Source organism: Orcinus orca, chromosome 9 (assembly GCF_937001465.1).
Source record: "Orcinus orca chromosome 9, mOrcOrc1.1, whole genome shotgun sequence".
In the NCBI taxonomy this organism is placed as follows: Eukaryota; Metazoa; Chordata; class Mammalia; order Artiodactyla; family Delphinidae; genus Orcinus; species Orcinus orca.
The window spans coordinates 51,942,684-51,963,014 of NC_064567.1; the positions used below are offsets into that span (position 1 = coordinate 51,942,684).

The 20,331-nt window shown below is 38.3% G+C and overlaps 1 protein-coding gene across 19 annotated transcripts in view; it reads left to right on the forward strand.

The window, feature by feature from the left end:
- The window catches only part of ADAM22 (ADAM metallopeptidase domain 22), a 246,631-nt gene that overhangs the window by 220,477 nt on the left and 5,823 nt on the right, over positions 1–20,331 (forward strand). For 3 of the 19 annotated variants that reach the window (XM_049714750.1, XM_049714751.1, XM_004265635.3), the window contains 3 exons: positions 4,646–4,746; positions 5,092–5,158; positions 15,458–15,581. In XM_049714750.1, coding sequence (XP_049570707.1) covers positions 4,646–4,746; positions 5,092–5,158; positions 15,458–15,581 — 292 coding nt within the window. Of the gene's footprint in view, positions 1–2,131; positions 2,327–4,645; positions 4,747–5,091; positions 5,159–7,376; positions 7,488–9,703; positions 9,791–11,111; positions 11,142–15,457; positions 15,582–19,648; positions 20,318–20,331 lie in introns of those variants that run through there. The other 16 variants (XM_049714740.1, XM_049714752.1, XM_049714745.1 and 13 more) reach the window with 11 other exon arrangements.

A 20,331-nucleotide genomic window follows, 5' to 3' on the forward strand; every position in this document is an offset into this window, starting at 1 on the left:
AACAAACAAACAAATGAACAAAAAATTAAAAAAAAACACCATCCATTGCGAGAGGCAGTTCGTTTAATCCTGCAGTCTTAGCTAAGTGAGCCCTTGGTAAGTGCCCCAATGTCAGAACCATGTAAAGAGAGAGTAGTTTGGGGGATAGATTAATGGGCAAGATCAAGTGTAGTCAGAACTTATCTTTATTTAATTTGAATTTAGTGAGGCACATCTCATCAGTTTATAAAGATTATCATTAAAGGTAATAGTGACAGAAATGACTTGTTAGCCGTAAGGATTATTACTGGAAATGTAATGTTGATAGGATGTTCTTTGGCATTCTTTTATAAATATTAATATGATACAAAAGGGAATTTTCCTACCTGAGGCAACTTACAGAATTTTGATTTTATTGAGAGCATTTTTCAAAGAATTGATAGAGTATTTTACTGATAGGAGGCAAGACAGAAAATATGAGTCCAGAGATTTAAAGAGCTCTTGCATAAGCAGATATATCATTTGTCCTGTGTTATTAACACTATAAATATGGGGAAATTGCATTGTTTTTCCTATAAAATTAATGTTTCATAATACACTGGGAAAAAGAAAGATTACATTGCATTGCTTTTCCTATAAAATTAATGTTTCATAATACACTGGGAAAAAGAAAGATTACGATTATGAGCTGAAGTCACTTAAAGGGTTAAAAATATTTTGAAGGAATATGTATCAAAGAATTATAGGTAAAATCAATCTTACATACAAGTCTAATGAGAAATTTGATTTCTTTAAAGGGGAGGAGTAGATTTAATCACACAAATTAATATAGGTGCTTTGTATCAGTTGAACAATTTTATTTGTAGAGATGTGTGAATATATAGCATTGAAAGAGTATAAGAGAGCATATTCAGTCATTCGAAAGAATGAATGACCAAGCATTTTAAACATTTAAAACAATGTGGTAGTTGGCATAAGCAAGGAAACAGCCGAAACATTTTAGGGATTGAATTTAGCATCAGCAAGTAACCATGACTAGTGTGGTAACTAAGGGAAAAATAAATAGGAAGAGGTGTTAGCAAATGTGGGCCTTTGTTGAAGACTTAGTTAAGTACAGCTCTGTTTAAAATTCTCAGTCCAACACTAGTTTGTACCACCTCCAACTTTAGTGCTGAATGGAACCAAATCAAGTTTGAGGTGCAGTTGTTTGTCTGGGGGCCATGCACTGGCAAAGGATCAGATTAGCTACCAAGGTAGGAGGGTTGACCAGGCGGTCCTATCTAAAGTTTTCTACCCTGTTCCCTTAGGAGAAGTAATAAAAATCTGTTCCAATCTTAGTTAATTCAAACTCAGAGTGACTGGGGTCAGTAATAGTGCAGACTATGTAGATTTTCCCTTGTTGGAGATGAAGAATGGAGATCACCCACCAGCCACCTATAAATATCTTCCTCTAGTCTCAACAAGAATTCTGTTATTTTTTCAACCCTTTCTTCCTTTTGCTACATTATCTTCCTTTACACATTCTAGTGTGCAGTTATAGAATTACATTTTTGATTGCCCTTTGAATCTCTTTCAATTATATTTCTGTTAAATGAACAGTGAGGCTCCAAATTGAACAGAAAACTCGAATAAGAATTTATTTGGATTAAATTATAGAACATAGTTTAGAAATCAATCAGTTCTTTTAAGACCAAATCAAGGTTACATTATATAATATTTAGAAATTATGAATAGTTTACTCACCACAGTGAGAAAAACGATGCCTTATCTGGGCAAGGACTGTCTGTCTCAACATGTCTCCTTCAGCACCAGGTTTTTTTGTGTGTCTTTTTTTTTTTTTTTTAAGACAAAACAGCAGTTCACATCTCTAAGTGTAATGAAGTTACAGTGAAAAACCTCATCTTTTCCTGTATTTCCCCTGAAGCAAGGATTTGTTCATCCAGACTGTAAAGACTTCAGTGATTGCATTTCTGACCTCTACAGTTAGAATGACTTTAACTTGTCACATTTATTAATAATCTTACATGTTGTTATAGACTTGATTCATGGAGCTCATTATCCCTACCTCTTTTTTCCTAAAATACTATTTGTATATGTCTGTGCTCATGTGTGTGTCTTGTTTTCTGACTCTGAAATGTTTATTATGCCTTAGACAGTTACCCCAGGGAGATTATGTAAAAGAGCCTGGAGATGGCGACTCTTTTTATAGCGACATTCCTCCTGGAGTGAGCACAAACTCAGCATCTAGTTCTAAGAAGAGGTCTGCTTTTCTGTCGCATTTTCAGATTTCTACCTGTTCCATCACACATTATTCCATTAGTCAGAACATTTCATTATTTTGCAGCAGGTTTGATTACTTCTTCCTTCTTTCTTGAATGTTAAAAAAAAATAGTATCCTTTGTTCTTTGATTACTCTACTTCAAAATGCCATATGCTCAGAACCACTGGTTTAACAAATCAGGCCAGAAATCCAAACAAAACAAATCTAAGCAAATAACAACCCTAAATCTATATAGAAACCCCAGGGTTTTTCAATCTTGCTCTTATACTGCCTAAGAAACGACACATAGTATTTTATCGTATTTTAAATGGTGAGCTTTATGTCATGCTTGGTAGTCAAAGAAAAAGGTTACTGTCACGCTTCAATAAAAGCAGTTGTTAAAATAAATTGGTAATATAATGCTGCATTGAATATTTTTTTAATTTTAAATTTATCAAGCTAAGCTTGGTGTGAAAAAAAAAGATTGCTTCTCTGTGAATCATATATTTGAATATTACGATTTTGCCTTTCATTCCTGGAATGACTAATTCTAGACTTTATAACTTAGAGCTTGGTTGCCAAATTAATTTAAGCATATTTAATGTTTGCCTGAGTTTTATAACAGTCCAAATGGGGTTAATATATTATTTATATCTCTTAAACTTGGATGCTGTATTCTTGCTTTAGGATCTTAAGGTGTATAAGACCATTTAAAATTCTGCATGCTTTATAACTGCTTAATAAAATAAGCTGACAGAAGAAATAAATAGTTGGAATGTTCTAGGAAATGAGACCTGCATTCACATTGAAAAAAGCTAAAATATTCCTGTGGAAGAGTTTCTTTAAACTTATTGGTAGGGGTGTAATGTATAGAAAAAAAGATTTGATAGCCCCCTGCATAACTTTGGGCACAGTAGTTACTTTGTAGACTGAAAGGGAAATTGCTAGTTTATTGAGAAAAAACATGATCTCTTCTGGAGTTCTAAATAGAGTAAATACTCTGTAAAAATTCTGCAGTGGATCTCACTCTTTATAAACATCAGGAAAAAGAATAGAAGGAATTAGTGAGATCTGGGAACTCTCTGTGGAACTGTCCTCAGCATGAAGGATGTTTTTACTCAAATAACATAGCCTAAAGCAAAAGTAAAATGATTAGTTTCTGCATAAGGAGTACAGTTCTATAGTAGGATGTTCAAAAATTTTATTCTTTTAATTTATTGGGGAGTTTTTGGCTAAGAGAATAAGATTTACTTAAATTCTGTCACTATATAATTATTTTCTTGGTCAAGTATTTAATTTTAAATTAAATAATATGGTAAAGAAGTGTAGAAATCAATGAATTCCAGCAGAATTTCTGTTGTTCTTTTGTACAAAATAGGAGTCATTCTATACTTAGCAAATGGTGTTGAAAAATCTAGGGAATTATGTAATAATTGTGCTAAGTTCCATTTATTTTCATTCATCAGTAGAAAGTTCCTTTTAAAATAGACATTGTTAGCAATTAACTGGTATGATACGTGGAAAAGATTTAAAGTCCAGTGCTATTTTCTAAAGTACTTCAAGAAGAGCTTAAAATATCAATTTGAATCATTACCAGATTTTAGCAAAATCTCAATGGGTTTTGACTTTTAAACAGTTAAATATTGTACCAAATTATGTGACTCCTCCTAAGCATATGTAGTTTGTCAAAATGCTTTTCTTATGTGGTACAAGGTGGGTATGTAAATTTTGCTTCTTGTAGACAATTCATTTAAAGATGGCAGGACACAAAGAGCAGAAGGTCTTAACGGTACATGGACTTTGTGAGAGACACCTCCATGATAAACATCTGACTCATTTCAGTTATTGGACAGTTAACCAACAGTGTCACGTTTGGGGGGAACATATTTGTGGAGAAAAATGCCAATTCTCAGAAAATAATTTTGTTGTTTAAGAAAACCTAAATATTACTTTGATAAAGGCAGGTTCAATTGAGCAAATCTTAATGAAATCTCTTGGAAGTCCATGTTCTCATAATATTTGAATGGAAGCCATTGCTTTACAATTAAGAAACATCTATGGTGGGACCCCATTATAACTCTGTTGCGTGGGTTATGTAACCGAAATATGTAGTGAATTTGCTATATATGGTTCTTGGGAATGTAATTGGCTTGCCTTGCATCCTGATACTTTTCAATTACAAACTCTTGTAATGGGGTTCCATTGTATTTGACTTTTCTTAAATTGAATGTTGTGTAATTCTGCCTTCTTCATGAAGACTTTCATGTTCTCTTCATTCTTTCATTTCAGATTTTTTCTTTCTTGATTTATTTTAATGCACAGTAATGCTTAGAAATGTTGCTTACTGATTTCAAAACATTCATTTGATTATATTTTTGAACAATATATATACATTTTCAATTTCAGGTCAAATGGACTCTCTCATTCTTGGAGTGAAAGGATTCCAGACACAAAACATATTTCGGACATCTGTGAAAATGGACGACCTCGCAGTAACTCTTGGCAAGGTATAGGGCAGCATTCTGAACCCGTCTGTCCACATAACCTAAAGTCTATATTTTGTGGTTCCTGGTTGTAAAGACTTGTTCTTTTTTGTTAGGTCTTAAGCTCTTCTCCCAACAGAGAGGAGGGCATTTATTATGAGAGAATCCAGTTCTTTTTTCTTGGATGGGAAATGATGGGATTTGGTAGCACCAGCTCACTGGACACATTGAGAAGGCTGCACAATGCTCTAAAGCCCTCTGTTCTGGGCTGGTGCTGGTTGTGAATCGCACCCACTTGAAATACCGTAATTAAACACACAGCGATTGTTTTATTTATATTCAAATCTAGCCATAAACCATCTTTTTCAGGTAACCTGGGAGGCAACAGAAAGAAAATCAGAGGCAAAAGATTTAGACCTCGGTCTAATTCAACTGAGTAAGTCTGAACCTCTAATGGAAAAAGACACTCCAAGGTCCTGTGCAATTAGTGTGAAAAGTTAATTAACCAGATCATCAAAGAACTGTAAACCATGCCTCTTGGTCTTGGTTTTGTCTTTTTAATTCTTTTTTTTTGCCGTTTTAAAATTAACCATGGCTTTTCTCTTTTACATAGGCATCTCCGCAACTGTGCCCAAACCAATACTCCTTGATAGTGGGGGTCTCACCCTCGCTGCAGGCTTTGTCCTCCAGTAACCTGCCATTGTGGTGTTTCAGTTCCGTTTGAAGGGAATTTTGATAACATTCCTTTCTTCTCATCACCCGGGGGTCCAGCCATTTAGAGGGGTCACCCTTCCTCTTCCCAGTATTCACACAACCTAGAAGCATCAGGGGAAGATTCCCACTGTACTAGAGCATGAGAACTGCTCACAGTGTGAAACCACCGCTCCAAGGGCTTCATGGCTGCCATCTAAGCATTCTCTCAGACTACTGGAATATGGTTCCCTTTTAAATTTTCCTTCTGAGGACATTTAAAAGGGCATTTACCTAAACTTGCTCTTTAACGGAATCATTGTCACTAAATGCAACACTATCCATTTTAAATGATAGCCACACTTTTTTTTTTTTTTATAGTGGGGATAGGGTCAGCAGTTACATTTAAAGTCACTTATAATGAAGTAAACACCATACACTTTTTTTGTTTGTTTCTCCACTTAAGAAAGTTCAAGCAAAACCAAGCTTCCTGAAACCTTTATCTCCCATCATGGAATAAAACACATCCTTAGTTTCCTTGTGGACCTTGCCACCTGGTTTTAATTAACTGTACTCTTTGCACCCACCTAAAAAAAAATTTTTTTTTTTTACTGATTTCTCACTGCAGTGCTAGTGATGATTCCCTGCATCTCTATTGCTTCTTCATGCCTTAATACTTAAAAAAATCTGAATAGCAGATATTTGTTAACCGCGTGTCAGAAACTCACGTTAGCTTTTCCATCATATACTCTACCTTTTTCAGTCCAGGACAATAACATTGCCCTGAAATTTGGAGCTTCCTGCTGATGGTATTGTCTTGTAAGTGGCTTGTCAAAGTTTACTAGAGGATACTTTACCTTAGAAACAATAGATAGGTTCCAGTGATACCACTGCATGGTCCAGACTGGCATCATAGAACTCCATCACAAATAACTAATCCGTTAGAGTTTATCTTATACATCCCCAAAGCGCTTGAATGCTTTAGGGCTCATTGTGGATAAACTCTTCTTGGAATGTTGTTTGATTTGTTTTGCATGAGGTCACCTGGTAAGAGCTTCTTAGCTTATCTCAGTTGCTCACAAGAGTCCAGGTAAAACTGCAGAATGTTCTTCAGAACTTCCTTTGTGTACTGTTTAGTGTTCTAACAGTATTTCCTATAACAAGGCTTTGAAAACTCTTAAGTGAACAACAACCAAATATCCAATATTGTATTAAAGCTATGAGTTTAGGACCCAAGGAACACTTGGTGTTTAGCAACATTTTCTAGCATAATCACTTATTTTTTTTTTAAAAAAATTACGTATCATGTAACAAATATTATGATATATAGATACCCCTTGAGAAATCTTGCCTGTGAGATAATTATTACATTTAATAAGACATTATAATGAAGTCATCTTTATGAAGAAGAAGGGTTCAGGACGCTCTCAGATTTTTCAGACTTTCAGATTTGGTTACATGACTCATGTAACCTAAATGGAGCCAAGTCCGTGAAGCTGATCACTGTTCTCACATTCTCACATACCTTATTGTTCGGACACTATGTTTTATTTTGTTTTTCTTAAAAGAAATCCTAATACACAGCATATCAAGAATTATGTCGACAGGTTTTTAAAATACTTTCCGTATTTGTTAAATAATCCCATTTGCTTCTGATATAGCAGTATCACTTGTGTAATTATAAGAGGAGCAGAATGACCACGGACAAACATCTCTTTTAAAATTTTTTTTAGATAATGAGGTATTATCGGGTCCCTTATTTCAACATTATTTCAACATTCCCTTTAGTATCCCAAAGGATGATGAAACATCAGGACATGCCCCCCAAATGCATACTCTGCTATAAAATGTCCTTGTTTATTGTACTGTTTTTCCACTCAAAGTTTTGCATCTTCCTCACTGTTGTACATGATGTAAAGAAAGTTTTTGGCTTAGACTTTGTATTATATATTGTGTTTTTACAGGAGGGAGCCCCAAGCACCTGAGCCTGGGCACTCCCTCGCCCAGACAGTCCCATCCCAAGGCATAAACCCAGGGGGCTCTGACAGCCCCCAGACAGGGAGTCTGGATCACAGGTCAGTCTCCACCTGCCCCTTCATTTTGGGCTGCCACTTAATCCGCCTCCAAGTCCCTTCCTTGGCTGAGAACAGGGTCATTTGGTCTGTGACTGACCCCCAGCGTCTGCTCGGAGGTGGTCCTGGTCCAGCCAGCATCAGCTAATTTTCCTCTGCCTTTCCGTCATCCTGGAGAACACAGAGAGCTCTCCTCTCCTGTCGAACGCATTTTTTTTTTTTTTTTTGCATGTTGCGCTACAAGCCAAGTCAAGCCACGTAGGCAGATGTATCACAGTTCGATGAAATCCCATCACTCCAGTCAGCACTACCTAGAGATGTTAGGAGGCCCACTGTGAAGACACTTTCACGGGCACATCCCCAGAGGGAACTACAGTTGAGAGCTCTCTTCAGTGACCTCTAGTGAAGTGATCACAGCTTTCTGAGATGTTCCCGGACACAGAGAGAAAGGTCCACCATGTGCAAGTCAGGCCATGTGGCTGTAGGTTTCCTGGAACATCCATGGCTGTCCCTTAGAGCTTCTGAGATTGACAGTGAAAGGAACACATGTCTCCTCCTGGAAGTGGCCGACTGCCTGTGGGTGACTCAGTTTGCTGTGCGGCTGTGTTTCACCCGGTAACAGCTGCATGGGCTTTTTCTATGGTTTTCCCCAGGCCAGAGCATTCACTAGCCTTTATGTGTGGCTGCACTTGCTTTTTGACTTTTTTCTTTTTGTTCAGAGTCTCAGTGGAAATCTTTATGCAAGTTTTAATTGGCTATCTCTGTCAAAAGCACAAGTTGGCAATGATTGTGGCTAAAGGCAAAAAGAAGTGCGAGTTGTTCTCAAGTCAGGGGACACTGTCTTAGCAAAAATGGTCGTGTAAGCATGAAAAACAATCAAGCCCTTCCCTCAGGAGGGACTCGTGATGTAATTTTGTGGCGTACATTGGTTATAGCTAACAAGTTGAGGAAAATCACTATGGAAAATAATCTAATTTTGTTTGTTTAACTGTGGAAATGTATCTTGATTTAAATGTATCTACTAACTAAAACTAAATATGGAGGAAAGAAGCAGACTTTAACCACAAAAAAAGCAGTGTTTTTTATCACTTTCCCTGGTTTGTTTCCAAATAACTTTAAAAGTTTTATGGAGCTCGAATCTTTATTGTCTATAGCATCTCCAGAAGTTACCTTTTAAATGAGAAAACTCAGTAAAACCTCCAAATTCTTCCATGAGTGAATTTGTTGAAACTGTATTTATTTGACAAGGGCATATTCTAAGAGAATGTGATTTTGCTTGGCTCCCAGGGTAAAAATCAAAAGAAACTGAAAAAAACCAAAAAAAACCCAAAAACCCTTGCACTCATAATTTTACTGCCTTTAACATTTTTCTTTATGCAGTAATTCTGATGGAGACTTTGGCCAGATCCATCAGGGAAGTGTTAACTAAGGTTGTTGTTATCCTCTGGCAGTCACTCCTTAGTGATCAGACACTTGGAAGGCAACCTGTGAGGGCCATTTCCTACTGGAAACATGAGTGTGGAGTGCACAAAGGGGAGGAAGGGACATCGCAGCTGCACCTAAGTTACTAAACCCACCTTCAAGAACATGGAGGCCTCTTGGGACCACACTTACTGTGCGCTGGGGCTCCAGGATCAGAAGAGTGGGTCCCTTTCTGCTCCTTATAGAGCCAGCTGGGTCACCTTTCTCGTTGACTCCAGCTTGGGATCTGCTCTCAGGAGTGAGACAGAGGCCGTGTAAAATCTTTCCTTTCATATTGGAAAGAGAACGTGGCCCCTTTTAATTGTTCTTGGGGTGTTATATTCCCAAACACCAGGTTGGAATTGCAGCCATCTGAATATTCTCAAAAAGGCCCATTATCATTTGAAAACCAAGAAGCCAAATGAGTGGTGGCGTGGAAAAAGCCACTTTGGAGGTGGGTGAATGGGACTGCTGACAGATCTCTGAGAGAGAGCTTCTGATCCACTTTGGGAAACCACTGGAAAGGCTTTCCCTGAAAGGTTGAATGCATTCTAGAATGCCTTGAGCCTTGTTGTAGCTGAGTTTATTGCCATGTCATTGTACAGACTGCCTCATAATCACCCAGCATCCATCCTGGTTTATTTGCCATAGTCATTAGTGTTTGGAGGGTGAAGAACATCCTTGCTAAGCTTGTGCTGTGTATTTTCAGATTTTCTATCTTGTTCTGCTTTCTTTGTTCCTTCCATTGCTTTCTGCAGGTATTTAAACCCATGGTTCAAAAGAGACTATAATGTAGCTAAGTGGGTAGAAGATGTGAATAAAAACACTGAAGGACCATACTTTAGGTATTTTATAAATTAATTTTATATCCTTTTCAAACTCTCCCAGCACATTCAAATACTGTAGTGTGACTGGCTCTCTATCTTGTATCTCCCAATACAAGTTCCCATAGGTGGAAAGGGTCCTTGTGTATTTGCTGCCTTTTGATCTCTGTTTTTGGCTTCGTGAGCAAGTCTAGTTCTTTTCTGAACGTTTCAAATGAAGCCATTTGAAAGGGTTGCCGTTTAGTGCATGTCCCTATCCCCATCTTGAGCTTTTTAGTAGCTTTCTCTTCACGCTATGCTATGTAGTGTTCTATGGGCATGAAACATACTTTCCACTAATAAAGAAGCACTATTAACCTGAACAATTTAATTTCTAGAATCTAGCGGTTTCATAATGCATTTTTCCTACTTACTGCCTGAAGAGTGCATAGTGCATACAAAAACTCAAGGAAAAACGTGAAAAGAAACCATATGAAATGTGGTGGAATTTTACTTTGAGTAAAAACACTGATTTGATGGAACTTGAAAATTGTTGAGATAATATTGACCACATGAGAGTGTGTGGAATGAGTTTAGGCTTCATTTGTTCAGTACAACCATTTGCTATCAGAGAAGGCTATGCTGGAAAAGGGTTTTACAGATTCTCAAAAAAGCATCTAAAGGAATTTTTTATTCCAGTAAGAATGTCGTTGTCTTACCCTTCAGACAGAACAGGAAACAGATCAGAAACACGATCTTGATTCACAAAAGAGCAGACAGAATACTCCTACATTTTAGAAACTAGCAAATTTACTCAGTTCACTGCAGCTCATGTAACATTAGAGGTCAGAGAGAATTTCCACGGCTCTTAATGGCATTTTTTTCACTCTTTATAATATCAAACTGACTTCCTAGATGTCAACATCGACTTTATATCTGACTACTTTGTGGACAACTAATGTAAAGAAGCAATATAGACTCAATTACTACCTCTTCTGAACATAACTTCAACAATAAGCTTTCAGATTACTTATTACCATGACTTGGGTCAGCATTTATCAGATATCAAAATATGTATGTGTTTTTAACTCTCAGCACCCATATAAGGTGGACTTTCTCTTCCAGTGTACCATTTAGTTTAGACATGTATAGTTTGAGAAAATGATTAGACCTACCTGCGTTTTAATTTGATCCATACATTTGCATATAACCCAAGGGAAGCATAACCCCTGCCTGCTCACAAAAATACCTCCTGCTTTTATACCCCATCTTTCCCTCCTGCCCTGTCCCTCTGCTAATACCACTTTCGCACTGAACCTCATATACATACACTCACATTCAAACATCCCACCCTCACCTGTAGCTCCCAAGATGGCCAGCGTCAGGAAGACAGGTAAGATGATTTTGAATGTTATTTGGAATCTTGGCTCACCTGCAGTCCTATTTCTCTTTTCCTCAGGCTTGTGGGCAGATTATAATTTGTATTAGCCGTGGAACCAAAACACAATGACTTTGGTCCCTTATGGGGTAGGGCTTATATACCTAAATGGACTTAGCATTTTGCAGCCGTAATTTGTGAAATGGTACTCCGGAAGAGTTGATTCACCTCCCTGGGTAAGCTGAGTAGTTTACGTGGCTCCCAGAGAAGAGTTCACATTTCTTAAAACCAGCCCCCAGGTCTGCCCAGAAGCTGCATGACTAAATGTAATTTGGATGGGGAAATACTTCAGCTCCCCCAGGTGCACGTGCAAAGCTGCAAGGGCAATTGTAGAGGGTTCCTTTATCTCCTCTTGTACTATGAGATGTTGGTCCTACAGTGGACAGTCATAGGAGGAATTCCTTATTAAAAATCCATATTTATGTTTAAAGGCTAGATATAATTCAGAGGAGGGTTACAAGTTAACTGTCATTTGGGGGTTAATAAGGGTTATGCCTGTAAGACTTGGAAATCAACATAGAATTTTTGTGGAAGTGGTGAATAATTGAGGTATCCCAGGGCTTGCAACGCAATGATTCTAACGCAACAGAGTGAATTTCATCCACTGTCTGTCCACACCAAGCCTCATGTAGGAAGCACAGAGCATCCACACCTTGGCTTATGCTCTGCCAGCCCTATGGTTAAGCTCAGGTCTGCTTCATCTGCCGCCAGGTCATTCAGGGCTACTTCTCCTGCCAAAACCACCAATGAGGGCAAAGGTCACTTTATTAGTCACCCACGGGGTGTGGGGTTTGTGGCATCCTTATCAAAATGCAATGTGGGGACTTCGCAGAAAACTGGTCTGAAATACTGCCCAGCGTTAAAAAAAAAAAAAAAAAATTGTATCCATTTCACTATGAAGAGCAAAGCAAATGCCAAAAGATTTTGAGCGATCGGAGTGCCTCACTTGGGCTCCCTTAGCCAGTTCTCATAGGACAGCATTTGCTCAAATTGTGGTCAATATATATTCAGATCATCACAAAGGAGCAGGTGAGGTCAGAGTGAGAGCATTATCTTCTCATACCTAGATCCTGGGGGCAGTTCTGTTGGTGACAGTGCTTTACAAGCTCTTAGACGGTTTCCTTACTATTGGGTATTATCCACTGGATTACTCACTTCATCAGCGGTTTGTGAGTTCTCTTCCGTGATCTTGTGGATATGCAGTTAACTCTGGAAAGAGACTAATGATAATAACTGTCTGAGTGCCTGCATTGTTCCTTTATTTCTCACAACATCATGAGATGTAGGCATTCTTATTCCCTTTCTATGAAGCAAAAGAGTAACTCGAGATAGCACAGCCAGTAAGTGTCAGAACCCGAATTACGAGCCTGGCTCTGACTCCAAAATCTCTTCTTTTTCCAACCGACTACTATAAAATTTGCACATGAGCACAGCCGAGTGAATAGGTGGTAGGCGTGTGTCCCACGTGTGTGACTGGCCTGGTTTTTGCCTGTTCTGGGGGACAGAAGTGAGATAGGCCTTGCCTATCTACAGAAGGCAAACCCAGGAGGTCTGATGCAGCCCCAAGACACACCACAATCCATTGGCACAGGACGTACCTTCACTGTGTAATTCTAAATGGCACCCACTCTGGTTATTACGGTTTTTAAAAACGCAGTAATGATAACGGTTAGCATTTGTCCAAAATTTACTTTGTAAGTGAATGAGCTGGGCTGGTGCCTGGTTTTCAGTGGAAGCCAGATTGGAACCACCAACCAAGTAGCCAAGGTCAGAAAAGAGCCTGGAGGTGGTTTTGAAGAAATGTCTTTCGTAGACATTTGTGAAATATGAAGTTTGTTGTTTTCCCTAAACTGATTTACCCTGCCTTGTTCTCTACTCTTATTTTGACGCCTGCTCTGGTGCTGCCCATTCCCCCCAAGATAATTCCCTTGATACTGTCACACACTACCCAACCTCACACCTGATGCCCCTTGCTCCTCCTAAACTGTGCTGCTTGTTTTCTCTTCCCATTAGGGTCCAAAGTGTCAGTTAAACTAGTGTGTTAGTGTGAGAAGTAGTAAATGTGCAGTTTCTGTGGGGTTCTGGAGGACACCACTATGTTTGTTTTTAAAAAACTCATTGGCTTTGGCCAGGGAAAGCTATTTGAGGGGAAGACTGGACTTCCAGCACCCTCACTGGAATGGCCCTGTATGTATACAAAGCTGGTCACTTGGACCCATGGCCGAGTGAATGGCTGGCATGACTTTGAAGCTATAAGCCAATAATACCTCATCCTATGGACACCCACACACACTGCAGAGAATGAAAAAGAGGACTCAGTTTGTATGATCCCCTAAAGTAAACAAGATTTAGCTGTTTGCGTACCTGACTCGTTTTTCTGAACATGGATATCTTATCAGTAGTGATTAGGCTAAAATCCAAACCCAGGTTAATATCCCTAGTTTTAGAAAGATATATTTAAATCTTTACATACAAAAGTATGTGCTCATTCTACACATACTGAATTTGTTTCCTAAAGATCATCGTCCTATTTGAAATGTCTTCCTAAAATTGAAAATAATCATGAATTTCTGAATTAGAAAAAGATGTGGTAGTACATTGCTTTAATAGTACTTTAAAAAAAATAGTACTTTAGAGGATTTGAAGTACTTACATTCTAAGTTCCAACCATCTCCTCCGCGATGGATAGCATTAATACAGCAGAGGTCAAACAGCTGCAATATTGGGACAGTTCACATTAAGGAGTGAACATTTCTCGACATTTTCCAGAAACAGAGGAAATATTAGGAATTACAGATTTAAAGTAAACTGAATCACTCTTGAGTCTTAAAATTGAGCCAAATCTCAGGGTTTGTAGGAAAAACTATTTTCAAATCTTAGCTTGAATTTAGTGTCCATAAAATAGAAACTGATTTGAAAACTACAGCAGAACCAGAGCAAAGAATGATATATGGATAGGAACGGAAATTTAAAATCAGGGAGAAAAGGACATCTTCATTTGGTGCAGGCAGTACAGTAACTAGATCTCCCCCCTACAGAAGGCTACCACACCACAAGCAGTCGCAGGCTGAGTCAGTCACTTACAGCAGATGCAACGCACCCCACTGAAATAAGTACCTGTGCTTCAGCATGGCAGTGCCACCAGTTCAGTGATGTGGTCATTACCGCCTTGCACCAGGAATTGAGGGGTCATGGATGTGTAGTGGTGACATTTGTGAATGGGTAGCTACTGCCGAATTATCATGTTTATTTTTCATTGACACAGTGTGAATCGAGGCTTTTCACTCTCAGCTGTCTTTTTTTCACTTTAAAGACAAAATAGCAGATATGGTCTCTTCCAGTGCGCTCTGCTTAGTCACAAATATTACCACTGTGCATGCAGAATCAAACAAGAACAGCATAATGTACCAAGAGCTTATGCAGATCTTTCATATGGAATATCTCCATGATGAGAACACATTATCCAAATAGGAAGAATTTTTGTTGTTGTGTTTGGTTTTAGTTTTAGTAAAATTCCAGTCATTAAAGTGTTGCCACCTTATTGACATGACAAGTATACCCTACATGAGTTACCAAGGTCTATGTCTATGGCTTAGAATCCTCCCCTATACAGAAATGATGATTGTAGGGACTAATCAGACCATTTTTGTATGTTCTCATCAGACTCTTTGTTTGGCTGGAACTCTGCACTCCTTACCGCTTGCATGTTTACTAATGTGTTATTAAAACCCTCGTATTTGCCTTTGTTCTTTCACGACTAACACACTGGCCTCTGAATGCATGAGTTTTGTGTAAACTGGTGTGTGACTTAGTAACTAATAAATGTATCAGTTGTACTTTCAGATCTTAAAACTATAATTGGAATTACTGCACTAAAAACATTTTTTACATTAAGTGATAAAAATAAGGTAGATTATTAATATATCGTACACTTAATTTACCACTATGAGCTCTTAGAGTATTTTTTGATCCCTTCTTCATTTTAGCTTTTTAAAAATCTATTCTATAAAAAACCTCATTAGTGGCTTTCTAGCTGAAAAGTATTCTGTGTACTAATATTTAAACAATCCATTGCAGTTTTGAAGTTAGGAAGATAAAATTCTAGCATTCTAGTGTTGTGAATGACAGAGTATGTCCCAGTAGTTAAACCTTTGCAGTAGTGGCCTATGAAAGTAGAAATCAGAGGGTTCTTTCTGAACCCATTTTTCAGATATTTGAAAAGATATTAGGCAATCACATAATATGTATTTCATGTGTTCTCAACGTCTCAGGACTTTATCTCCTGCCAAGTCTCCTTCTTCGTCAACTGGGTCTATTGCCTCCAGCAGAAAATACCCTTATCCAATGCCTCCCCTTCCCGATGAGGAGAAGAAAGTGAACCGACAAAGTGCCAGGGTATGTGGGAACTTCTTCCATATGCTAACATCCTCAGTCATGATCGTTTATCTGTGAGTTGATGTTTTAAAAGAGAGAGCCATTTTTCCTTTTTTTGTTCATAAGAACATGAGAAAAATTGAGTTTGGAAAATAGTAGATTCTTGGGGCTTTTGGGCCCAGATTTGTATTGGCAAATTTGTTTAATTATTGATGAATTCTAGAGATACTTGGCTTATATTAATTATTCACTGCTATATATTTACATCTTTTATTATTCATTGCAGCTACTATATTACAACCTGGAAGACACAAAACAGAGAGTGTATTTTGCTTTATCAGTTTTTACATATACCTTGAAATGCCAGAGATTAAGTAAACCAGCCTCATTTCCATGCCCAGTTTGCTAACTCAGGCCTTTTGTTGGCTAATAACACCCAGTAGGATTTAAAAAATAGGAACCCATGACAGAAAGTCAGATCAGTGTCTTGGGGATGGGGGTGGAATTTGGATAACTGTACAAGGAAAGGAACCTTGAAAATCTGTAATACTAAGAGTATGGCGGGGGCTTCCCTGGTGGCGCAGTGGTTGAGAGTCCGCCTGCCGATGCAGGGGACACGGGTTTGTGCCCCGGTCCGGATAGGCCCGTGAGCCATGGCCGCTGGGCCTGCGCGTCCGGAGCCTGTGCTCCGCAACGGGAGAGGCCACATCAGTGAGAGGCCCGCCTACCGCAAAAAAAAACACAAAAAAACAAAACAAAAAAAAAGAGTATGGCCAAGGGTATGGTGAAATTTAGCAACCTTTTATTAAAAAAAAACATTAAAAACATATTTGGAATTTACTATTTTTATAAAAATGATTCATCAGAAGTTTCATGTAAATACTAAGTCCTCCTTTACATTTAAATTATGATTTTATTTAGTCTCACATAATTCCCAGAACACATCCATTATGTGAAATTTGAGATACAGTCGAGTTTAGAGAGGCAGACCAACCCTCAGAAACTTAACGTGAAAGATATAACTAAAGAATAATTACCTTTATTGGTGTCCAGGCTCTGTTGTGGTCAGTTACACTATAATTTTGATCTTCTCAGAAACAATGTTGCAAAAAAATAAAGCTTTAAAAGCCTGGACAGATTTATCTGCTAGTGGGTCCTTGGTTCCTAGACCTTTTGGTTTTGAAAGATATTTCAGAGCCTCTTGGACCCTGAACTTACATTATGGGGTCCAAGGTAAACATGGATCATTCAAATTTTAACTTGATCAATTCAGAGTCAGTAAGAAAACATGTGCTGGTTAGGTCACTATAATCGAAAAGACTTTAAAAACAATCGGTGGTATTTTATTAACCATACAAAAAATTACCTTCATATATTAATATGGGCAATGGTAAAAGATGGAAAGGAAGACGATAACTCAGATTCCCAGCACTCAGCTTTTGGCCTTAAAAAAAAAAAAGACTTGTGAGTAGGCATCCACTTGTTTGTGATATAAGTATGTGGTAATGAAACCTTAGGCTGATGTCATTCCTTCCCTCCCCAGGGAATTGCTAAAGTAGAACACCTCACATTTTCTCCCTGATAAATTGTCTACATTGCTGTTTTGTTCTATCTAACTGGGGACATTCTTTTAACTGTTGTCATGCCAGGGTGCAGGTTTTTGGAGATGTTCCCACATGAGAGCCCATGAAAATGACATCCTCCGGAAGAAATGGCTGGCCCTTGACCTTTTCTCTAGGCTGAGTGGGGCAGCTGTGAAGACTGTAGCCTTGGGGACAGTTGTGTGAAAGGTCTGCTTGGTTCTTGGTTCCCATGAGCAAGTAGCAGAATCCTATAGAATAGGCAGCCCCTGTCTCTGGGCTGTCTTTGTGGTCTGTGGACAATCTAACGAGCAGATCTTTCTATCAGCAAGCCTTCTGTTACAGCTATCCAGACACGGCCAAGGTCATGCCTATTCTTAAAAGTGATGGCTTGGCAATTCTTTGCTCCTTTTTCCTCACTGGGATAATCGTCACCTTCAGATTTCCCCAGTGTCATTCCTTTGTTCCTCTCTTCTTTCTTCGAGCTGTCATTTATTATTTAATCTTCGTAACCATTTGTGAAGAAACTGGGCTCACTGAAGGTGAAGTCTGGACTCTTAACTACTCTGTATCATCATCTGAGCGTCAATCCAGATCTTCTTTCCCTCAGACGCCCTGCACACCTCCTGCTTAACCATTCATTTTCACTTGTCTCCACCAACAGGTGTCATCCACACACAAAGATCCTCACAGTTGAGAGATTTGGTGTCTTTTTTTAATGAAAAGGACATATAAAGTGGACCTAAAGTAGGTAACAGAATATTTCCATGAAGAGTCAAGAGAACATATTAAGAGAATCTGTAGAGAAACATCCACTTAGTCACTTAGCTATTTCTCCTTTTTTTTTTCCTTAGAAACTCATTGGGTATCATACTATGACTGGCCCCAGATTTCCAGTAAAAATGGGATTTGGTTGGAAATTGGATGCAACCTATGTTACACTAATCTTAGTCTTTCTTTGTTCATGTTCATAATAATTATACCCACATGATATTGCCTGGAAACATATTTTATCAGCTTGATCTTTTTTCTTTTTTTTTAATTGGCGTTCCTTCTCTGGTGAACTGAATTGCACTTATATTTGATCATGCCAAACTTGTATTCAGTCCATTAAGGCAATTACTGAGTATTTTAGAAATTAGATATCAATGGGGCTGGTAAAAAGAAATGGTGGCAGAGGCCAGGAGAGGGAAGAGGTGAGGGAATTACGAAATTGACATCCTGCCCTGGATACATCATTCTACTCTGATATGTCCACTCCTGAGAGAGGACAATTGTTTAGCAGATAGTGATGGATTTGGAGAGTGTATAGCCTGACCACAGGCCCAGAGCAATGATTTTTAATTGGGTGGTGGTGGTATTAAGGGACTCACACTTTCCTAAGGTCAGTAGTTCTCAGCATTGACTGTACTGAATTGTCTGAAGGACTTTTAAAATATACTGATGCCTGAGTCCCAACCAGAGAGATTCTGATTTAGTTGGTCTGGTGTGCTGTCTAGGCAGTGGGATTTTTAAAACATCCCCAGATCATTGAAAGGTACAGCTGGGTTGAGAACCACTGTTCTAGATGGCTGTATCAGAATCCTGGGGAAAATAAGGGTATGTGTAGTTTAAAAAAAATAATATTTTAAATTATTTCATTTGAGACACAATATTTAATTTATTCAAAATTTCAAGTAATATTGGGTGGGCCAAAAAGTTCGTTTGGTTTTTTCCATAAGATGGCTCTAGTAGCACTTAGTTGTCTTTAACTGCACTCGAAACAGTTTTGTTGGATTGGATTGTGACAGCTGTCATGTCAGCGTGCATTTAAAAAAAAAACGTATCAAAATTGGTGAATTTTTGTGTAGCCATTTTAATTTTTAAGATGGAAGAGAAAAGCAACATTTCAGCATGTTATGCTTTATTATTTCAAGAAAGGTAAAAATGCAACTGAAAAGCAAAAAAAAGATTTGTGCAGTGTATGGAGAAGGTGCTGTGACTGATCGAACGTGTCAAAAGTGGTTTGTGAAGTTTTGTGCTGGAGATTTCTCACTGGATGATGCTCCACAGTCGGGTAGACCAGTTGAAGTTGATAGCGATCAAATCGAGATATTAATTGAGAACGATCAATGTTATACCACGTGGGAGATAGCCAGCATACTCAAAATATCCAAATCAAGCATTGAAAATCATTTGCACCAGCTTGGTTATTTGAATTGCTTTGACGTTTGGGTTCCCCATAAGCAAAAAAAAAACCTTCTTGACCATATTTACACATGCGATTCTCTACTGAAACGTAATGAAAATGTTCCCTTTTTAAAACAAATTGTGACAGGCGATGAAAAGTGTATACTGTACAATAACATGGGACGGAAGAAAGTGTGGGGCAAGCGAAATGAACCACCACCAACCACACCAAAGGCGGGTCTTCATCCAAAGAATGTGATGTTGCATATATGGTGGGATTGGAAGGGAGTCCTCTATTATGAGCTCCTTCCAGAAAAACTAAATGATTAATTCCCACAGGTACTGCATACAGTTAAACCAACTGAAAGCAGCACTCAACAAAAAGCATCCGGAATTAGTCAACAGAAAACGCATAATCTTCCATCAGGATAACGCAAGACCGCATGCTTCTTTGATGACCAGGCAAAAACTGTTACAGCTTGGCTGGGAAGTTCTGATTCATCTGCCGTATTCACCAGACATTGCACCTTCGGATTTCCATTTATTTCGGTCTTGACAAAATTCTCTTAATGTAAAAAAATTCAGTTCCCTGGAAGACTGTAAAAGGCACCTGGAACAGTTCTTTGCTCAAAAAGATAAAAAGTTTTGGGAAGATGGAATTATGAAGTTGCCTGAAAAATGGCAGAAGGTAGTGGAACAAAAGGGTGAATATATTGTTCAATAAAGTTTTTGGTGAAAATGAGAAACGTGTCTTTTATTTTTACTTTAAAACCGAAGGAACTTTTTGGCCAGCCCAATATTAAATGAGGATGTGAGGGTTTTGTGTATTGAAAGGTGGCCGTTGTTAAAAACGTTGAGACTCAGGTTTAGAGGAAAAAGAGAACTAAAAATTAGAGTGTTTATTTTATCCATTATGAGACTTCGCATCCACAATCACATAAGTATAGATGAAATTACCGAATCTTTTTCATCTTTGTAGCTCAGAATATGTCTGTTTCCTGCTTTCGCAGTGTGAAATTTTG